Below are 22,981 nucleotides of genomic sequence, written 5' to 3' on the forward strand. Positions count from 1 at the left end.
GCTGCTACTCAACTCTGCCACTCCCTGTGGGACCGAGTCCCATATTCTCCCCACTCTCTGGGTGAAGTTTCTCCTGAATTCCCGATTTATTATTTCTTAAATTTACACCCCCTTGTTCTGGGCTTGTCCCCAAATGAAAATGTCATCTCCATTGAACCCTTTCATAACCATAAAGACTCTTCTGGTGAAGAATCATACGGAATCAAAACATTAACTGTATTCCTCTCCGCAAATGCTTCCAGACCTGCCAACTTCTTCCAGGTATTTGTGCTTTTGTTTCAGATTTCCAGCATCCACAGTTTTTTGCTTTTATTATAATCATAAAAACCTCCATGTTACCTCACAAGATTTTCCTTCAAGAGCACCCCCCCCCCCAACTGCTGACCTCACAGCTCATCCTTGAAAATGTTTTCTAAACCTTCTCACTGCCTCCATATCCTTCGCAATGATTAACACTCCAAATGCAGTCTAACCATGGTTTCATACAAGTCTCTACTCAATATTATCCCTCTAGTAATTTTTCAGTGTTTCATTTTCAAAATTATAATCCTTTGTCACCGGGAAGTGCTTTGGCTGGGACCCCTCACTATTTCAGCCATTGACTTGCGCGGGTTAACAGAATTATATTCTGGGGCTTTGTTCAGTTGGGGTGTTAGGGAGATTTTACATGGAGCTTTGATGGTTACAGACCAGTGATTTTGGTTAGAAGAGATGACAGAAAATGCCCTTCTCTCCAATGCACACTCCTCTGCCCCCCTCCCCCCCACCACCAGTGCTTTCAGCAGTTGGCAAGAGAACATGCCACACACAGGTTACTTAGAATTTTCAACCAGCATCCCCCGTTGAAACGAAGTCCATATGTTTAACTGGGAATTAGTTACGTAATTATAGAGGTGATAAACCCACAAGCATATACAGTAGTATGGGGAGCAAATAGGAAAGTGATAGGGGACAAGGTGGTTCTACTACTGAAGGGGACCAGGAAACAAAGAACTCTGCAGCCTCATGTCACTTGTACATCACTAACTGCTGTGTCAGAAACAGTACATTAATGCAATGATCACCGTGTGACAGGACCCTCATTTTACCGTGTAAATGTGGAAGTAATCTTTTTACTGGATTAAGTTGGTAACTTGCATTGTCTCTCCACCCACCCCTCCTCACTGCCAACTGGTACATTTGTACCCACAGTCGTGCCTACTAGCCTCCCATGTAAGACAAATGACTGGAGTAGCCATTCACCAAGTTGGCATCTAGTTGCAGCTTACCTGCCAAGTCTGTGCTCTACTAACCCACCCAAATCAGGAAAAGTCTTTCAAGAGACCATTCGCCAGAGACACAGAGCGAGCAGGAGAACGCGTTAAAGAAACAGAAACAAGCAACACTGGAGTAATCTTTATTGAATGCTGACACTCGAAATTAAATGAAAGTTACTCTTGGCCCTCAGTCAGCTATGGAGACATCCACAACAGGTAACCGGAATTTTATTTGCCTCCCCTCCCCACCCACCAAACGACTGGGTTGAACTTTGCTGCCTTTTCCCTTCTTTAAACAATAAATATTTGCGGAGTGCGTGAGAGGGTCCTGTCCAGTGTTGAGGGTGACTTGTGCATCATGGTCCTTCATGGTGCTGTCCTGTGTTCCATCCCATCTCGTGGTTTAATTGTATGAAGCATCCCCATCACCCCCGTGACTGTTGTCCTTCTTGCTCTTGTGACCAGACACAATGTCATCGATGCGCAGCAGCAAGATGGCGGTCTACAGAGAAACAGAACACGCACCACGTGAGAATGATCTGCACACAGCAGGCTGCACTTACACATGGGCAGATCCTACCCTCATCAGGAAATCAGACTGCCCAGGTACATTTACTAATGACATGACCAAACCCCAGGTCACCACAACCCTATTGCTGCCTTATGCAAGGTCAGATTACGCAGCACAGCTGAGGGCAGAATCTGGTATCTTCCCATTTCAAAAGACTCAGTTACACACTGCCACAGAAGGGCAAGGGTGGCATGGGGGCTCTGTAATTATACAGCTGCTGCACTGGATCAGTTTTAAACAGGCACGCAGCAACTTCAGGAATGAAATGTGCAGTCTGCTCTGAATGAAACGTAGCAAACACATGGCAAAAATCCAGCCCCCTCCACCAGATATTGCAGTCCAGTGAAGAGACTCTGCTGTTTCCCAGCTGAACTCTGCTGTTTTACTGCACAGTAATCAATCCTCCATTAAAAGCATTTCATTGAAAGGTTCACAGGAGGTAAGATACTGCTGGAAAGCAGGCTTCAAACAGAGTGGACAAGTTCTGTGCCTTTGAAGGCCACATGATACCTTTGTTACCCCTACACTCAGCTATTCTGACACAATGCTGCCAGGTCTCCATTTTCAACCTTCTGTAAACTCGAGGCCGTCCAAAACCCTGCTGCCCATACCCTAACCTGTACCAAATCCTGTTGATCTGTCACCTACCCACCTCCCCCATACTTTCTGATCAACAATGGTTCCCCCATCCGACAAACCCTTGATTTTAAAACTCTCATCCTTTCTTTCAATTCATTCCATGGTCTAGTCATCCTCCCTATCTCTGTAACCTCCTCCAGCCCTCCCTATCTCTGTAACCTCCTCCAGCCCCTACACCCCTCCCTATCTCTGTAACCTCCTCCAGCCCCTACACCCCCTCCCTATCTCTGTAACCTCCTCCAGCTCCTACATCCTATTCTCATATTGCAAATTGCTGATATTAACAAATCCTAGTGTTCCAATTACCCACCAATAAGATGACAAGGGCTAAGAAAAGCCCTTTCTTTGTAAACCACCAGGCCAGCGAAATTTAAACAGGACAAACCAGAGTGAGAATAAAAAGGATGGAGTTGTCTGGGTTTCTTGGGTACTAGCTGGAACATCCTTGTAGTCAAAATCTCAACAGTCCCTCTACGCTACAAATAAGTACTATTTGTATACAATTTATTTCAGAACTATATACAATTATATCCACATTCGCAGTGAGCAAAATACATTCCAAACCTCTGCTTTTATGAGGAAAAAAAAACCGAAATAACTCGACAGACGTATCTATTCCAATAAACAGAAGTTGGTGTTAAGGAGCATCTTAAAGGAGGAGCGAGAGAGAGAGTGAGATCAAGAGCGAATGGTTCAGGGAAGGAATTCCAGAGCTTAGAGTCCCAGGCAGCTGAAGGCACAGCCGCCAATGGTGGAGTGATGGGAATAGGTCGTGAATTACCTTCAGCTGTAGTGACTTATATACTTGCATAATTGTGGGAATGGCTGCTGTGAAACTGCACGGTTCACTCCAGTCGTCACAACCACCCCACTTTTCCTCAGCCGCCCTCAGGTGAGACTCACCTCGACCGATGTTTTGAAAGTTTGTGATTTCACAGTGAGAGGCTCCCAGATCCCGAGCTCCTTCATGTCCACCAAGGCTCCAGTCTCTCCGTTGACTCCCCAGGTCTGACAGCCTTCCTGCGTGTGCTTCGCCTGGTGAAGAGGACACAGGGGTTACTGTTTAGATTAAAGGGGTACAATAGCCTTGGAACTAAAAAGAGTCATTCGGAAGCTAGACAGTGAAATCAGAAGGGAATTTCTATAAAGTACTGACACCAGGGCAAAGCAGGGAGATAGCTTCAAATCAGAAACTCTATTTTCAGTCCTGGTTGAAGGCCAGTTAGCAAAGCATCTCTGATGATGCAAAATTGGAATGGAGTTAACCCCCTCCCAATGGCAAACTGTAATCTTGTACCTGAGCCAAGGCAGCTCTGCAGTACACTCACAGATAGTGAAAGGGATGTGTTACTGAAGCTGGGATTCTTCCCATCACAGCTCCAAATAATCCTGCAGGACAGAAGGTAAGAAAAGCACAAGCGGAGGGTTTCAACAGCAGATGGACTGTGTGGAGAAGATGGGCCACATTCTGGAGGTGGAAGTAGGCCATCTCTTCTGATGGGGAGGATAGGGGATGGGGAGCTCAGCTCAAATGTCAATTAGGATGGCGAGTCTGCAAGCAGCCCATTTCAGCATAGGACAGTGGCCTGGGACAGGCATGGAGTTCTACCTGGAATTACAATGGGAGGGATGAGTGGGAACCCTCACTGATTTTTGTCTCCACACCAGAGGTCCCAACGCCCACTGAAATACCACTTATGGGCAGCACGCAACAGAGACCTGTAAATAAACCTGATGCCATACTGACACCCATGGGGCTGTCAGGGGAGTACAGATAAATTGATGGGATTGAGATACTATCCTAGCTGCCCGTGTGCCTTACCCGAAGGGAGGTCAGCAAGCGGATGGTGCTCGCTCCACAGTTCTGGATTAATGTTCTGGGGATGACCTCGAGGGCATTTGCCAACGCACGGTACGGCCACTGCTCCACTCCGGTCATGGTCTTGGATTTCTCAGTTAGGGCATGTGCTATGGCCATTTCCACTGCTCCGCCCCCAGGGACCAAGTGTGGATCGAGGAGGATGTTCCGAGTCACCTGCATAGCATCCTGTAGGTTACGCTCCACTTCCTGAAACACAATCAAACACTGAAATCACACACAACCAAACGAACCAGTGCACCGGTGTCCGATAATACCACAACTTCAAAATTCTCAGCCATGTTTTCACATCCCTCTCTGTCCTCAGCTCTGTAACCTCCTCCTTGCACCTCTCCCCATCCCGTGATCAGCGTGTTCCTCCAACTCCAGCCTCTCATCCAGCCCCAATTTCTCCACCCCACTAACAATGGCCTAGCCCCTGTGAACTGCAGTAAGATCATTGCTAGGAGCTCGAGCTAGTGTGGACAGAGCTGTTTCAATCACTAATATCAACTAAGTTGTAGCCCACGACCTTCCAACTGTGCAAAAGTGATTCTTCCACCTGGGCTAAACTTTGAAGCATTTAATCTTCTCTCAATGTCCTTTCTCCCAGCACTGAAAGCTTGTTTCCATTTTATTAGTTCCAATTTTAAACACCTCTCAAATAGTCTGCAAATCTAGAATATTCCAGCAGAGCCCTTTGGTTCACCCTGCCCCTGCTTACCGCCAGTATCTCTTTGCTGGCTCCTCGGAGGAGAATGGTGCAAGCTTTTGGCTCTTTGCATTCGGTGACAAAAGCAAAATACTCATCGCCAATCTTTTTGATCTCAAAGAGGCCAGCACCCGTGCCAATATCCTCCTCACGCAGCTCGTCTGTCCGGCTAACAACCCGAGCACCACATGCCCTGCAAAAACAAACAGCAGTTATACACTGCAGAGAAGAGGTTTCCACTTGTAGGGGTGGGGAGGGGATAAGACAGACCAGAACTAGGGTGGGGGCCATCAATATAAAACAGTCACTAATAAATCCAATGGGGAATTCAGGAGAAACTTCTTTACTCAGAGTGGGGAGAATGTGGGACTCGCTCCCACAGGGAGTGGTCGAGGCAAGTGGCAGAGATGGATTGAAGTGGGAAGCTGGATAAACACATGAGGGAGAAAGGGGTAGAAGGATATGGTGATGGGGGTCAGAGGAGGCTCGTGTGGAGCAGAAATACCAGTACAGAGCAGAGGGACCAAATGGCCAATTTCTGTACTGGGAATTCTAAGTCAATAGACATATCACTTTCACCTCATTATAAATTTGTTACCGCCATTAACCATGGTTGTTATGGCTACAGCCGATGCAAGTCACTGGAGGTCATAGAGCAAAGTGGTTTAAAAAAAGAAACCCACAAATATTTTCACATTTCAAACATGTATGCCAAACAGGTCGATAGATTCCAGAAACACACCTCACATCACTTTCTGCAAGTCTCTATCTAGTAAGAGCCTCCCAACCCCTTTTCCCCAGTGGAAGCAAGCTCACTGTACCTGGCAATTCGGTTGCTGTCACTCTTTCTGATGCGACGGATGGCAGAGATATTTGCCTTCATGAGGTAATGAAGGGCCAGGTCTGAGGCGGGAAAAGGAGACGACAAATATTAGTGTGTGTTGGCAAGCCCTGAAAAAAAATCCTGTTCTCCAAGTACAGACCAGCGAACCTGCCCAGAGCCTAGACTAAGCGTTTTCAATTTGAACCAAAGATGAATCATCATAACGCTGAGGTGATCATATCATTTTTGTGCCTGCAGCACAAGCAAGCACGCATTGATTCTTGTTGCAATGGCTGATCAAGAATATGCATTTTATTTCAGAGTGCAAGGCTCAGGCACTGACAGTTAATGGCTCCGTGATATCTGGGAGAATTTTCAATTGCAAGTTACCCATTGAAATTGAGCGGTGTTAAAAACCGGTTAAAGGTTCTTGATCTCACTGTTATTCTAGAGTGAGGGTGGTGGAGGGGGCTCCATTTAGCAATCTATCGGATCCCAACCAGCCCCTCTCAGTAGGGAGCACAGTACCTGAGATACCCTTCTCAGTAAACAGGAGGTCAGGCTTGAAGCGGATAACGTCCTCACAGATCTGCTGGATGTATTCTTCCTCCATCTGCAGGATGCGGGTGAAGTCCTCCTCACGAGTGATCTCAATATCAGTCTAGAACAAGACAGATTGATTTATTAAGAGTGCAAGCAAAAATAAATGATCAATTATCCCAAACAACTGATGTTTTTGCATATCAAGAATACCAAAAGAAATTAGGAGACACACCATGTCGCTGGAAGATACATACTTTATAAAAAGTTGTTGGGGAAGTTGGTTAGATCACCAACATAGTCACCGATAGTTTAGAGAGTCAACACACTGAGCTATACACATTACAAGTTAACCTATCTCCAGCTATCCAATTACATTGATAAGGGTATAAAAATGTCAGACAGGGCCCCTGATTATTATCTGATGACCCTCGCCCCCTCCCCCAGGTTTCTTCATCTGGACAAGGACATAGCTTGGACAGACATGGCTGTGATACCCCCAGTGAGTAAACAGCCAACGACGCCCATTGTCTAAGTCACACATGACAAAATGTCACTTGGATAAGATGCACGAGGGTGCACTGAGGGACAATCGCCTTAACTACCAACTCATTGGTGACGATAATCACTCTGAAATGTACGGCCCCTGTACTGAGTACTCGTGAGGTGACATTACTCACTCTGAAACATACGCTCCCTGTACAGAGCATTTGTGAACAGTGAAATGCTGAACCCTGCAGATGAATATGGGAAGTCTCATACCTGACTCTCTCCTTTCTTGTACTCCAAAGAGCAGTCCAGCAGCATGATACGGGGATTTTTGATATGCCTGCGCATCCGCGGGTGGGTCACATCTTTGTTCACCATCACCCCCTGCAGCACATTGGAGTCGTGAATGAAACCACCGGGAATCTGTGAACACAGAGGAACCAGTTACGTTGTCTGCGTGAGTAAACAACCTGAATGAACCGCCTTCGCTCACCAGTCCATACAGTAAACACACGAGCGACTAAGTTTTCAGAGACATTAACATGACCTGTTAGCAGTTTTTCCCATTCTCAGTGTGTGGAGAAGTGTTGCATCATTTGAAAACATTACAAGGCAACCCAACGAAAACATCCACAAGATGTCCCCCACCCCAGCCAATTATACAAGTACCTAAGCCATTAGGCTAGTGATTTTCAAGTTCAATTTATGATCTATGCTGAGCTACTTAATCTCAATTCAAGTGAAGTTAAAGGCGTAAAAAACGGTCTTCATGCATCTAAACCAAAAGGAGAGAAAACGAGACAGGGAGCCCGCTACCCAGTGCCACCTACTGGAAAGCACATGCATTCTGATACCAGATGAGGACAGAACTAGGTTTGGCAGTGATGCAATCCATGGTTAAATAGACCACAGAAAAACACATGACTAATGACCGATTTGAACACAGCCTTTGTGGAACAGTACCTGCAGCAATGGTCATCATAATCAGAATGCTCCCAGATTGTGGCACCTCCAGCCTGCCACTTCCCCTGGGACTGAATCATGAAGAAATTAGATACAATAATCACAGTGATACAGGAAGTACTGGAGGGTCTGGCATCCTTGAAGGTGGATAAAATACCAGGGCCAGATGGATTGTATCCCAGGCTGTTGAAGGAAGTCAGGAAGAAAATAATAGGTGCTCTGAGGATCATTTTCCAATCCTCACTAGATACAGGCAAGGTGCCAGAGGACTGAAGGTCTGTGAATGTTGTACCATTATTTAAAAAGGGTGCGAGAGATAGGCCAGAAAATTATAGGCTGGTGACTTCAGTAGTGGGCAAATTATTGGAAACAATTTTAAGAGACAGGATAAACTGTCACTTAGAAAGGCACGGATTAATCAGGGACAGTCAGCATGGTTTTGTTAGGGGGAGATTGTGGCTTACTAACTTAATAGAATTTTTTGAGGAAGTAACAAGGAGGATTGATGAGGGTAGTGCAATGAGTGTTGTCTACATACATTTCAGTAAGGCATTTGACAAGGTCCCACATGGCAGACTGGTCAGGAAAGTGAGATCTCATGGGATACAGGGGAAGGTGGTAGGTTGGATCCAAAATTGGCTCAGTGACAGGAAACAAAGGGCAATTGTCGATGGATGTTTTAGCGAATGGAAAACATTTTCCAGTGGTGTCCCACAGGCCTCAGAGTTAGGCCCTTGCCGTTTGTCATATATTTTAATGATTTAGACATAAATTTGGGAGTCATCATTGGGAAATTTGCAAATGACACAATAATTGGCCGTGTAATTGAATGGGACTCAAGAAGGGAAATGGGAGAGTACAGGGCCAACATATTCCAGTAAAGATAAAGGTGGGACCAACAAATCCAGGGAACCCTGGATGTTGAAGGATATAGAGGATTGGATAAAGTGATAAAGGGAGGCTCATGGCAGATACCGAAGACTCAAAACAGCAGAAGCCCTAGAAGAGTATAGAATGTGTAGGGAGGAACTTAAAAAGGAAATTAGGAAAGCAAAAAGGGGGAATGAAAAAACACTGGCAATTAAAATAAAGGAAAATCCAAAGTTATTTTACAAGTACATTAAGAGTAAGAGGATAACTAGGGAAAGAGTAAGGCCCATTAAGGACCATAGTGGTAATTTGCGTGTGGAGCCAGAAGACATAGGTAGGGTTCTAAATGAATACTGTATGTCGGTGTTCACAAGTGAAAGGGATGACGTGGGTATGGAAATCAGGCAGAAGGATTGTGATATAATTAAAGAAATTAGCATAGGAAAGAGAGGAGGTTCAAAGTGGTTTGGCAAGCTTAAAAGTAGATAAATCTCGAGGCCTGGATGAAATGTATCCCAGGGTGTTGAGTGAGGCAAGGGAGGAGATAGCAGGGGTGCTGGTAATAATTTTCAATACCTTTCTGGCCACAGGAGAGGTGCCAGAGGACTGGAGGACAGCCAATGTGCTACCTTTATTTAAGAAGGGAGGAAGGGATAAACCAGGGCTTGAAGTTTGCAGCTATGAGGAAAGATTGGATAGGCTAGGGTTGTTTTCCTTAGAACAGAGGAGGCTGGGGGGTAAGCTAATGGAGGTATACAAAATTATGAGAGGTCTAGGAGGGTAGACAGGAAAGACTTGTTTTCCTTAGCTGAGGGGTCAGTTACCAGAGGGCATAGATTTAAGGTGATTGGTAAAAAGGTTAGAGGGGACATGTGAAAAACCTTTTTCACCCAGAGGATGGTGGGTGTCTGCAATTCACCACCTAAGCTGGTGGTTGAGGTTGAAACACAACTCATTTATAAAGGTAAAAGCAAAAAAGCTGCAGATGCTGGAAATCCAAAAACACCTGGAAAAACTCAGCAGGTTTGACAGCACCTGTGGAGAGGAACACAGTTTTCATTCCGGAAGGTTGTAAAGTGCCTAGTCGGAAGATGAGGTGCTTTGAGCTACACTGGAACAATGCAGCAGGCCAAGGACGGACATGTGGGCATGAGAGCAGGGTGGAGTGTTGAAACGGCAAGCGACAGGGAGGTCTGGGTCATGCTTGCGGACAGACCGAAGGTGTTCCCCAAAGCAGTCACCCAGTCTGCGTTTGGTCTCTCCAATGTAGAGGAAACCGCATTGGCAGCAGCGAATGCAATAGACTACATTGAGGGAAGTGCAAGTGAAATATTGCTTCACTTGAAAGGAGTGTTTGGGCCCTTGGGCAGTGAGGAGATGGGAAGTAAAGGGGCAGGTGTTGCACCTTCTGCGGTTGCATTTAAAAAAGGTACCTGGATCTGCATCTAAAGTGCTGTAACCTGCAAGGTTATGGGCCAGATGCTAGAAAATGGGATTAAAATGAGCAGCTAGTTTATTTTTTCTTTTCCTGGTCAGCACAGACACAATGGGCTGAATGGCCTCTTTCTGCACCATAACTTTTCAATGGAATGCTACTCTGCAGGTCACCACTGCAACATCTACAGGATGCTACCTGAAGAGCCAGTTGATTCACCTAGGTATTCCCAGATTTAAGCACAGTCAGTTCTGGGATAGTTGATCCCAGTGATAGAAACAGCATTGACACCCAGTGATAGTGATGGAGAAGCACGAATAAGTGTTGCAGCCAAGGTCCCTGTTGCACCTGATCTTTCATCAGAAAGTGCATGAGCAGCCTTGACTCAGCAGGCCAGTTCTCTATCGCTTCCAGGAACTGTTGAATACCCCACTGGCCTGCCCAGCACTGACTCTCACGTGAAGACCATCCAGAGGGTCGGTAAGTGCAGGCAGAACTAGAGCTCTGCAGTTCATTTCAGGAGACACTGGGGGCGGAATTAAATGGAGGCAGCCTGCCACTCAACTTTCCACAACTATAGTGCCGTTGAGATTATGGAGGAGGGGGTAGGGCAATGTTAAGTGCTGAGTAACGGGCCGAGGAAGCAGGAATGCCAAATAGCAGCCAGCCAGCCATGCTGGAGATACCAACACTTGCCTTCTCAACCTTGGCATATTTCTTGATGTCAATCTCCTTGCGGCCATTTTCTTCCATTTCCACAGTCTTCACAGCGTCAAGCGCGATGTTACAGGCCAGATCAATCTGAAGGTTGGTCACCTTGGTGTTGATGGCGCTTTTGATAATTTTCAACATCATTTCACGGTCATTGATATCGACAGGAGTGCTGTGGAGAGAGGAGAGGGAGGGGGGAAAAATACTGTGGGTGACATGTTTTCCAGCAGCTGGTGAATGTCACAGAACATACGATTGTTTTTATCATCAAGCATCAGGAAAAGAAACATTTTATATAAGGACACCAGGCCTGCGGTTAAAAGTCCCAAAACATATCTAACAGTGTGCTGGATGAGACAATTTGGTTAGATGTAAAAGATCCAGCAGCCACTATTTGATGGAAAGTGGAGGAGTTTACCCCACGTCCAGGCCAATATTTGTGACTCGGACATCACTAATACAGATTACTCATTCATTTATCTCATCATTGTTCTGCAAGGACTCGTGTGTAGATTGGCTGTTGCAATCTTCCCCTCACAAGAGTCATTACATTTCAAAATGTAGCTCATTGGCTGTAAAGTGTTTTGTGACAGTTCAAGAAAAACAAGTCATCTTATTTCAACACCGTACCTGATCTCCTTAAGGGTGGTAATCATGTCCTCCAGTGCCTGGTGGTAAGCACCAATGATGACAGACGGGTGCATCTGTTGTTCGAGGTACTGCTCAGCGACTGACAGCATCTCTCCAGCTAAAAGAAACCAAATTGTTTGAAGACTCAAACACAGCCACATACCCCTGCCTCTCCCACCCAACTGCAAATAAACAGGGTTTCAGCTGATGAGATGTTCCTCTTGCACCAACTCTCTCCAGTTCGCTGTGTTCACAGGGTATAAGCAGCTCCTGGATAGTAACCCTCACCTCCATGGTACAGAGGGGCCTGATGATCGACTCTCACCTCTGTCAGCCAGCAAGCTATCAGAACGCCGCTAATTTCTGATACCAGTTTATGACTGCAGGGTGAAGTTTAGCAGCTTTGAGACACACTGCAACTTAAAATTCAGCAACTGCCAATCGAACAAGTAAAGGAGGAATCTCTGGAAAGGCTGTGCCGCCAAGCAGGACTGTTTCATTGAGGTAGGGAATAAGTTCAGGTATAATGAACCACGAGGGTTCAGACATCCCTGTAGCTACAACCCTGGAGGAGATTTCCACCTGGAGCGCAATTCTCACCTGGCCACCATCAGAATACAAAACGCACAATTGCTCCGCTAACTACCTGTGCTCAACAAGACTCCATCCTTTGTCCATCCACTCAGCAGTGAGTATGAGTACACTGTTTCACTGTGGGAACCAACGCAGACTGGTCTCATCCCATTTACACCGAAGGGCCAATAGATTACGATGGGCGCCTCTTCCCCGTGCACACGAGTAACTGTTTTTACTCTTCCCCCACCCACCCGTCCAGTTTTTATTGAAGTCACTTCAAGGGCAAGCACAGCCCCTGTTTACTGAAAGTTTAGGACATTCTGGAAGCTAAAACCCCTCGAGCATCAGATGCAATCATTACGTACCGAGGATGATGACAGAGGTGGTCCCATCTCCAACTTCTTCATCCTGGGTGCGGCTGATCTCAACCATGGACTTGGCTGCCGGGTGCTGCACCTGGATCTGGGAGATTCAACAGAACCCGTGAGTGGGAATCACCCCCCCCACCCAGAATCAGCAGTCAGAATGGAGAGACTCCGCGGATGTTCAATGTCACTGCTCAGTCAGGATTCATATTAAATCAGAGGTTGCAGTGCCTCCCCACCCCCAACCACTGTTCAGGCTGAAGTTAGCTACCTCAGCACAGATCACTCACTAATTGAACTGAGGAGCCTTGGCTCTTTGTTGGACATACGCCAAACCCAAGAGTTATAAAGCTCTTCACAAAATCTTAATGCATCGTGCCTGTCCAATTAGTCCCTACTACCCACACACCTTGACTAACTCTACAAATCTTTCCCCTTCAGGTACTTATCCAATTCTCCTTTTGAAAGTTCCTATTGAATCTGCTTCCACCGCCCTTTCAGACAGCGCTTACCAAATCACAACAACTCGCTGTGTAAAAAAAATTCTCATCTCCCCACCTGACGTGTCTGAGAATTATCCTAAATCTGTGTCCTCTAGTTACTGACCCTCCTGCCAATACAAACAGTTTCTCCTCATCTGGTCTATCAAAGCCCCTCTACAATTCAGAATTACCATGCAGCTTTTGTAGGAGCAGATATACAATTTCAAATCAATGTTCTCATCGGTGGTGCAAGTTGATGACATGAACAGGTCTTGACTCAGTGCCAATCTCCATGGCCATAAACTCAGACGAGACAAATTAGTTAATGAGGAATGTAATCATCGAGAACTGATGGCTGCTTGGACTTCTAAGCCTTACATCTGACACTGCTAGCCCAAGGTAAGGAGAGAGGGGGACAGAGGCTGAGAAAGGGGCATTAATGTGTCTGATATTTTTGAGTGAAGAGGGACCTAGGGAGCAGCAGTCTACCCCAATCCAGGTCCTAAGGCTGACGCAGATTAAATCACTTACCTCTCGCAAAATGGCATTTCCGTCGTTTGTCATGACAATGCCACCCATGGGATCCAGCAACATCTGCAGGGAGGGGTAAATTAAATCAAGTTAACTCCAACATTGTACTAAAATACACCATGGTCAACGTGCAACCATCCCGCCTCCAATTTAAATACCCCTCCACCTTTCAAGGGAAGAAACTCACGGCTGGGCACTGTTTGAAGAGAAGCAGCAGCTCGCAGTATCTTCACACATGGCTCAAGCTGCTTGACTGAGCAGCTCCTGCAGACTGAGCCCCAATCTGGGGATGCCAAGACTAAAGTAGTCCCTGGTTTCAGCCTGAGCTAACTCAGCACAGACAAGTTCAGTACGTCACTGCACCCCCAGCCCAATGCAACACCAATGCATCCCGTACCTTCATCATCGCTCTTGGTCCCAGGCATGTTCGAATAACATCAGCGATTGTCTGAAAAATACAACCAAAGGGATCAGGAGTGGATAAGCTCTCATCTCCTGAGGAATACTTTGGGAGCTACATTATGTTTTGTCTGGGGTACAGCTTCACACCCACTTGTTGAGTTTTTGACCTCAAAATGGTCCCTGGCCCAATCCAGACCCAGACAATCCGAATCCCTGTCTGGGAACCCGCCCCACAGGTGACCTCGATCCTCATACGGGGACCCTCCTCCCACACTGAGCGACCCCAGTCCTTGTCCGGGGAAAGCCCCCTCCCACACCCCACACCAGTTGACCCCGGTCCACGTCCGGGGATTCCAACCACCCCCCCCCCCCCACCCCCCCAACACCAGGCGACCCCGGTCCCGGTCTGGGCTGGCCCATAATCCCTGCCCCTGTCTAGAGCCTACGTCCCAACACCGGGGACCCCCTCTCCCACCAGGCGACCCTGGTCCCCGTCCAGGACACAACCCCCCACACCGGGCGACCCCGGTCCGAGTCTGGGGCACCCCTTCGTGTGTCCCCCACCCCCCCAAATCCCTGTCCCTGTCCAGAGACCATCCACCCCAAACACACTGGGGGAGCCCCCTCCCCTACCAGGCGACCCCGGTCCCCGTCCAGGACACCCCCTCCACCCCACATTCGGGGATTCCCCCACTACCACACCGCACCGGGCGACCCCAGTCCCGGTCTGGGACCCCCCCCACCACCCACCTCTTCCAGTGGGTGACCCAGGTCCCTGTCCAGAGACCACCCTCCCCCCCCAAACCCCCACCCACCAGGGACCACCCTCCCCCCTCCTCCAGGCGACCCCGCCCCGCCCGGGACCACGCCCCCAGCCCGGGCGACCCCGCTGTTTAAGGAGTATGTGGGAGGAGCGCTGGAAACGCCTTGGCATAAAACCAGATGGGGGCTGGACGGCCGGCGCGGGACAGAATGGGGCCCGTTTCTCGGCTGTGTCTGTCTCGACGACTTGGAGCCTCCAACCGGCGCTGGGGCCGCCGGGGGGGGCTAGGCCCAAGTTGGAGCCTCGGCCTCGAGTAGTTGTCGGCCCCCCGGCAGAGGGCCTCACCTTGGCCGCGTTGATGTTTCCCTGCTGCACTTTGCGGCCCGATTCCCGCTTCACGTTCTGACCTGGGGAGGGAATGAATAAAAAGGAACAATAATTAGCAGTCGGTGAAAGTTATACAGGGGGGGGGTGGGTGGTGGGGTTGGGGTTAAGAGAAACTAATGTCCGAGCGCCGATCACTCACTCAGCACCAGCACTTGCCGCCCGAGCATCTTGAGTTCTCTCTCCAGAAGCTTCTTCGGCCTCACACCAGCGTCGCACCCGAACCTGCTGCCGGCCCGATTGACAGTGCCTCTCCTCCAATCACCGCCTCGCCCCCTCGTCCCTTCCCCCGCCTTCCGCCAATCGGCTTCGGTCCTTGGTCGGTTGGGCGGGCACTTTCCACACCCGAAGCCCCAGCAGCAAGTTCGGCTGCACCCGGCGCTGGCCTCGTGCGCGGACCGTTGAAAGGAGGGAGGGGGGGGCGGGGCTATGCTTTTTCCCGGCAGCCTCCTTGGCGCGTTTCCACCAAACTCTCCCTCCCCCTTTCCACCACGGACAGCGGCTGCGTTTGTTGCCTACGCTGGGCATGCGCAGTGGATTCAGCCCACCACCGCAAGGGCCTCCGGGATTTGTAGTCCGCTGAACATCCCCTCCCCCTCCATTAACTGGAGGGAACGGTGGCCTACTGGTTATGTCACCGGACTGATAACCTGGGGCTGCTGATGTTGAAGAGTTCGAATCTCACTGGGTGGGGGTGCGAGGGGTTTACTTAAATTTAACTTTAAATCCAAATCTAACAAGAAGGGTGTGAGATTTACTTAAATTTAACTCTGAATCTAAATTTAATCTAACGAGAAGGGTGGGAGATTTACTTAAGTTTAACTTTAAATATAACAAGTAGTGTAGAGAAAGTGGAGGCACGAAAGAACATTGGCAATTAAGGAAAGTCAAGGCGTAGTAATTATGGTTTTGTTTGGTGTGTAATGTACCTTTAAGAATAATACATGTAAGGAAGATGATATGCTCTGTAATAACCAATAGGAGAGGAGAGCAGGCTACCTCAGCAGTTAGTGCAGAGATAGAGTTGGAGTTGAAAGCACACATGTAGTTGCTGCTGAGCAAGTTGTCAATAAACTGAATGTTTCCACCCAAAAATTGTTTGCAGAGCAACTCTATTCAGAGCATCAACTCGGCCACCCTTACAAGACAAGGTAAACCCAAAACAAAAACAGAATTACCTGGAAAAACTCAGCAGGTCTGGCAGCATCGGCGGAGAAGAAAAGAGTTGACGTTTCGAGTCCTCATGACCCTTCGACAGAACTTGAGTTCAAGTCCAAGAAAGAGCTGAAATATAAGCTGGTTTAAGGTGTGTGTGTGGGGGGCGGAGAGATAGAGAGACAGAGAGGTGGAGGGGGTTGGTGTGGTTGTAGGGACAAACAAGCAGTGATAGAAGCAGATCATCAAAAGATGTCAACGACAATAGTACAATAGAACACATAGGTGTTAAAGTTAAAGTTGGTGATATTATCTAAACGAATGTGCTAATTAAGAATGGATGGTAGGGCACTCAAGGTATAGCTCTAGTGGGGGTTTTTTTTAAATTTTTTTTTATAATGGAAATAGGTGGGAAAAGGAAAATCTTTATAATTTATTGGAAAATAAAGGAAGGGGGAAACAGAAAGGGGGTGGGGATGGGGGAGGGAGCTCACGACCTAAAGTTGTTGAATTCAATATTCAGTCCGGAAGGCTGTAAAGTGCCTAGTCGGAAGATGAGGTGTTGTTCCTCCAGTTTGCGTTGAGCTACACTGGAACAATGCAGCAAGCCAAGGACAGACATGTGGGCAAGAGAGCAGGGTGGAGTGTTGAAATGGCAAGCGACAGGGAGGTTTGGGTCATTCTTGCGGACAGACCGCAGGTGTTCTGCAAAGCGGTCGCCCAGTTTACGTTTGGTCTCTCTTTATCTAAGGTAAACCCAAAGATGTTTTACAAATACATTAAGAGTAAGAGGATAACTAAGGAAAGAGTAGGGCCCGTAAAAGATCAATAAGATAACCTGTGTGTAGAGGCGGAGGATGTGGGTACGGTTTTTAATGAATACTCTGCACCCATCTTCACATATGAGGGGGACGATGCACACACTGTAGTTAAGGGGGAGGAGGGTGAAGTATTGGATGTGATAAACATAGGGAGAGAGGAATTATTAAGTGGTTTAGCGTCCTTGAAAGTGGATAAATCCTCAGGGCCAAACAAAATGTACCTCAGGCTGTTACAAGAAGTCAGGGAGGAAGTAGCAGAGGTTATGACCACCGTTTTCCAATCCTCACTGGACGTAGGTGAGGTGCCAGAGGATTGGAGGCCTGCTAATGTCATACCTTTGTGTAAAAATGGAGTGAGGGACAGAGTGAAGAGACAGGAGAGGTGATGGCATAGTGGTATTGTCACTAGATTAGTATTCCAGAGACCTAGGAGTTATGCTCTGGGGTACCTGGGTTTGAACCCTGCCACAGCAGAGATTGAGTTTGAATTTAACAAAAGCCTAGAATTAAAAGTCTAATGATGAGCATCGTCAATTGGTGTAATAACACATCTGGGTCACTAATGTCCCTTTAGGGAAGGAAATCTGCTGTCCTTACCCAGTCTGGCCTACATGTGACTCCAGACACACAGCAATGTGGTTGCCTGTTAAATGCCCCGTGAACAAGGGCAACTAGGGATGGGCAATAAAGGGTTGAGCTTCATCCCATGAATGAATAAAAAAAAAGGCCAGTCAGTCTGACCTTAGTAGTAGGCAAATTATTGGAATCAATTCTGAGGGACAGGGTAAACTGTCACTTAGAAAGACACAGATTAATCAAGGATAGTCAGCTTAGGTTTGTTAAGGGAAGGTCATGGCTCACAAATTTGATTGGACTTTTTGAGGGAGTACCAAGGAGGATTGATGAGGGTAGTGTAGTTGATGTGGTCTACATGGTTGTTAACAAGGCTTTTGACAAGGTCCCACATGGCAGACTGGTTAAAAAAATAAAAGCCCATGGGATTTTTTTATTCTTTCACAGGGTGTGGATGTCGCTGGCTGGTCCAGCATTTATTGCCCATCCCTAATTGCCCCTTGAGAAGGAGGGGGTGAGCTGCCTTCTTGAGCCGCTGCAGTTCCTGTGGTGTAAGTACACCCACTGTGCTGTTAGGGAGGGAGTTCCAGGATTTTGACCCAGCGACAGTGAAGGAACGTCCGATATATTTCCAAGTCAGGATGGTGAGTGGCTCGGAAGGGAACTTGCAGGTGGTGGTGTCCCCCATGTGCCTGCTGCCCTTGTCCTTCTAGATGGTAGTGGTCGTGGGTTTGGAAGGTGCTGTCGAAGGAGCCTTGGTGAGTTGCTGCAGTGCATCTTGTAGATGGTACACACACTGCTGCTACTGTGCGTCGGTGGTGGAGGGAGTGAATGTTTGTGGATGGGGTACCAATCAAGCGGGGCTGCTTTGTTCTGGATGGTGTCGAGCTTCTTGAGTGTTATGGGAGCTGCACTCATCCAGGCAAGTGGAGAGTATTCCAATACACTCCTGACTTGTAGATGGTGGACAGACTTTGGGGGATCCAGGGGAGTGTAGCAAGCTGGAGGCTCAGTAGCAGGAAACAAAGGGTAATTATTGATGGGTATTGAAGGCTGTTTCCAGTGGGGTTCCGCAGTGCTCTGTACTAGGTCCCCTGCTTTTTGTGATTATATATTAATGATTTGGATGTAAATTTAGGGGGAATGATCAAGAATTTGGCAGACAACATAAAAATTGGCCATGTGGTTGATAGTGAGGAGGATAGCTGCAGATTGCAGGAAGATATCAATGGACCGGTCAGGGGGGCAAAAAGGTGGTAAATGGAATTCAACCCAGTGAAGTGTGAGGTAATGCATTGGGGGGGGTCAAACATTGCAAAGGAATCCACAACAAATGGGAGGATACTGAGAGGTGTAGAGGAAGTGAGGGACCTTGGAGTGAATGTCCACAGATCCCTGGAGGTAGCAGGACTGGTCGATAAGGTGGTTAAGAAGGTAAATGAAATCCTTTCCTTTATTAGCCGAGGTATATAAGAGCAGGGAGGTTGTGCTGGAACTGCATAAATCATTAGTTAGGCCACAACTTGAGTATCGTGTGTAGTTCCGGTCACCTCATTATAGAAAGGATGGAATTGCTTTAGAGAGGGTGCAGAGGAAATTGACGAAGATATTGCCAGGACTGGAAAATTGCAGCTATGAGGAAAGATCGGATAGGCTGGGGTTGTTCTCCCTGGAACAGAGGAGGCTGAGGGGAGATTTGACTGAGATATAGAAAATTGTGAGGGGGCCTGGATAGAGTGGATGGGAAGGGCTTATTTACCCTGGCAGAGAGGTCAGTGACTAGGGGACGTAGATTTAAAGTGATTGGTAGAAAGGTTAGAGAGGAGAGGCGGAATTTCTTTCTCACCCAGAGGGTTGTGGGGGTCTGGAACTCACTGCTTGAAAGGGCAGGAGAAGCAGAAACCCTCAACTCATTTAAAAGGTGTCTGGATATGCACCTCAAGAGCCGGAACCAGCAGGGGTACAGACCAAATGCTGGAAAGTGGGATTAGGCTGGGTGGTTCATTCTTTCAGCCGACGCACTCACAATGGGCCGAATGGCCTCTTTCTGTGCTGTAAACTTCCTCCGATTCTTTAAATCTAAATCTAATGCTTTAAATCTAACTTTATATCTCATTAATTAAGCAAATTTGGAATCTTTTCTGAGAAAAGAAGAACCTCAACAGCGGTGGGCAGTTGAAACATGCCGTTCATTCACACTAAATAAAAAAACTGTCGGGAATCTGCCACCCTCACCCAGTCTGGCCTACATGTGACTCCGAACCCTCCGCAATGCGGAGCGAAAACAGAAAATGCTGGGGGAAAGCTCAGCAGGTCTGGCAGCTTCTGTGGAGAGAGAACCAGAGGTAATGTTTCGAGTCTGCAGTGTGGGTTTGGCTCTTCGCTTGGCCAACACTCGGGGAGGGATCACGTGGGGCAGCGTTCCTTGGGGGAGCCTGGTTCCTCGATAACCTTGGGGGGGGGGGGGTAGCGATATTGTTCCTGGACTCGTAACCCAGGGGCCCAGGCTAATGCTCTGGGAATACGGGTTCAAATCCCACCACGGCAGCTACCTGGAATTGAAAGCTAGTCTCAGTGATGGTGATCATGGCAACCATCATGGATTGTCGTAAAAACCCCATTTGGTTCACGTGTAGTCAGCAGCACTTTTGGACAACCTGAAGGAAAGGCATTCCTGTCATCAATCATTTCTGCTTGTGGGATCTTGCTGTACTCTAACCAGCAGCTGCTGTGAGTTCCCACGTTACAGGTGACCGTACTTCGATTAAAAAGTACTTTGTTGGCATCCCGAAGATAAGGAAGGGCGTTTCGTAAATGCGAGACTTTCTTATTTTCAATCAAAAGGTCACGGGTTCGAATCCCACCCCGGAGACAGGGTCTGGGGCTGAGAGTGGCCATTTTCCACAGGTGCCTGGCTTTCCCCCCTTTTTATAATGCACCCAGTCTGGCCGTCATATTGTCCTGAAGTATCCGATACTCACGACCGCCAGGGAAAAAACTTGCCCTTCTTATACGGACTGGCCTGCAAGTGAATCCACTCATGGTAACTTGGGAAGGACGATAAATGCTGGCCTTGTTTGCCAGCCCACCCAAAGCTACGGCTCGATGGACACCACTTACCCTCTTGGGACCTCGGCCACTTTGGCACACGCAAGCCTAAAGAGGCTATTCAACCACAGGGGCCATCACAGCCAGGCCAGATTCTGTCCTCAATGCTCATCGGCATGCGTCAATGAATAATCTGTCTTATTAAAAAAAAAATTCAGTCGGGGGATGTGGGCGTCGCTGGCTAGACCAGTACTTATTGCCCATCCCTAATTGCCCCTCGAGAAGGTGGTGGGTGAGCTGCCTTCTCGAATCGCTGCAGTCCCTGTGGTGTAGGAACACTCATCGTGCTGTTAGGGAAAGGGATCCAGGATTTTGACCCAGCGACAGTGAAGGAACGGCTGATATATTTCCAAGTCAGGATGGTGTGTGGCTGGGAGGGGAATTTCCAGGTGGTGGGTGTTCCCCATGTGTCTGCTGCCTTTGTCCTTCTAGATGGAAGGGGTCATGGGTTTGGAAGGCAGGTATGCATTGTCAAACAAAAGTTGAGGGGGTAACGATACCGTCGTGAAACCATTATGAAGTAATTGAAACTGGTGATTGGAGGTGCTGCCTGATTAACTGTAGCACTTGTGCAAGCACCTTCCTGTTAACTCACCAAGATTCACCGAAGAAAAGATTATTGCTTGGGGAAAAAAAGAGACATGTTGAAGCTTTTCGTCTTGCACTCATCAGAACACTTTGCAAGAATACCAATATAAGGAGAAAACAATAATTTAGACTGTATTTATACTAAGATAAAGGCAATGACGGTATTAAGATAAAGGTAAAGCTGTATTTATGTTGTTGTTTTCCCCTTATACTGGTCTTCTTGCAAAGTGTCCTGGTGAGTGCAAGGTGAAAAACTTCGACATGTCTCTTTTTTCCAACAATACCCAAGTTCTGCAAGCTGAATGACTGAAAGGAAAGATTATTATTTCTACAGCTTTCACCACCTCAGGGCATCTCAAAGCACTTTACAGCCGATGAGGTACTATTAAAAGGGTGATCGCTGATTTAATGTAGGAAGCATGACAGCCAGTTTGCACATAGCAAGATCCCACAATGCAATCATGACCAAATGATCTGTTCTGGGTTTTTTTTTAAAAAGTGATTTTTGGTGAAGGGGTAAACATTGGCCCCAAAAGAGGGGCCGTGAGATCCACCTGGGAGGGCAGCTGAAGCCTCTGGTTTCAATGTCTCATCTGAAAGCCGGCATTTAAGGGGGAGGCAGTGGTGTAGCGACAATGTCACCGGGCTAGTAATCCAGGGGCCCAGGCTAATGCTGTGGGGACACGGGTTCAAATCCCACCACGGCAGCTGGTGGAATTTAAATTCAATTAATAATTCAATTATTTATTAAATAAATTAATAAAATCTGGACCAATGGTGACCAGACAATGACCATGGATTGTTGTAAAAACTCATCTGGGTCACTATTGTCCCTTTAGGGAAGGAAATCTGCTGGTCTGGCCTACATGTGACTCCAGACCCACAGCCATGTGGTTGAGTCTTAACTGCCCCTCTGAAACGGGGCCTAGCAAGGTCAGTTCAAGGGGCATATAGGGACAGGGGAACAAACGCTGGCCTTGCCAGTGATGGAAAATCCTGGAACCCCCCCTTCCTAAGAGCACTACACCACATGGACTGCAGCGATTGATGAAGGTGGCTCACCACCAGCTTCTCAAGGGGCAACTAGGAAATGGGCAATAAATGCTGGCCCGGCCAGCAAAGCCCACATCCTCTGAATGAATTTTTAAAAAAAAACTTGCGCAGATCTCATGAAAGGATTAACAAAGTGGAAGGTTAAACGAGACAAAAGTTACCGACCCGCAGCCTCGGGAGGTCAGAAGGACATGATCCAGCTGAGTACAGCACCAACTCTAGCAAAGATAGCTGGTGTCATCCACCGTTGAAACAGACCGCAGCAACAATCTGCTTTGCCTCGATGCGTATTTTGTGATGGTGCAGTAAGGTTCGAGAACAATAACTCTATTTAATAACATAAGCAATAGGAGCAGTAGCATGCCCTTTGAGCTTGTTCTGCCGTTCCGTAAGATCCTGGCTGATTTTCCACCTTAACTGCACTTATCCCCACATCCATTAGTGTGTAAAAACCCATCAGATCCTGTCTTGATTATAGTCCTGCTCCTAGTTATGACCATCGGCTGATCATCCGCAGCTCCCTGGGGTAGAGGAACGCACAGGTTCACTACCCTCCGAGTGAAGAAATTTCTCCTGATTTCCATCCAAAATGACTGACCCCTTATCCTGAGACCGTGACCCTGAGTTCTAGACACTCCAGCCGGAGTGGGGCAGGGTGAGTTTGGTGGGGGGGGGGCGTCAAC

General features: G+C 47.7%; 1 protein-coding gene across 1 annotated transcript; it reads right to left on the minus strand.

Annotated features, from left to right (window-relative positions):
- Positions 1-1,380: 1,380 nt before the first annotated feature.
- On the minus strand, positions 1,381-15,335 carry cct3 (chaperonin containing TCP1, subunit 3 (gamma)). The gene is made up of 14 exons (XM_041181656.1): positions 15,143-15,335; positions 14,962-15,023; positions 13,849-13,899; positions 13,452-13,514; positions 12,439-12,535; positions 11,498-11,615; positions 10,853-11,039; positions 7,162-7,311; positions 6,388-6,520; positions 5,858-5,939; positions 5,049-5,229; positions 4,289-4,534; positions 3,370-3,501; positions 1,381-1,758 (listed from the first exon to the last, which is right to left on the minus strand). Exons 1-14 carry the CDS (start codon positions 15,168-15,170, stop codon positions 1,660-1,662), a joined length of 1,629 nt encoding a protein of 542 aa, XP_041037590.1. The 5' UTR covers positions 15,171-15,335; the 3' UTR covers positions 1,381-1,659.
- Positions 15,336-22,981: the final 7,646 nt, after the last annotated feature.

The sequence above is a fragment of the Carcharodon carcharias genome (assembly GCF_017639515.1).
Source record: "Carcharodon carcharias isolate sCarCar2 chromosome 36 unlocalized genomic scaffold, sCarCar2.pri SUPER_36_unloc_1, whole genome shotgun sequence".
Taxonomy (NCBI): domain Eukaryota; kingdom Metazoa; phylum Chordata; class Chondrichthyes; order Lamniformes; family Lamnidae; genus Carcharodon; species Carcharodon carcharias.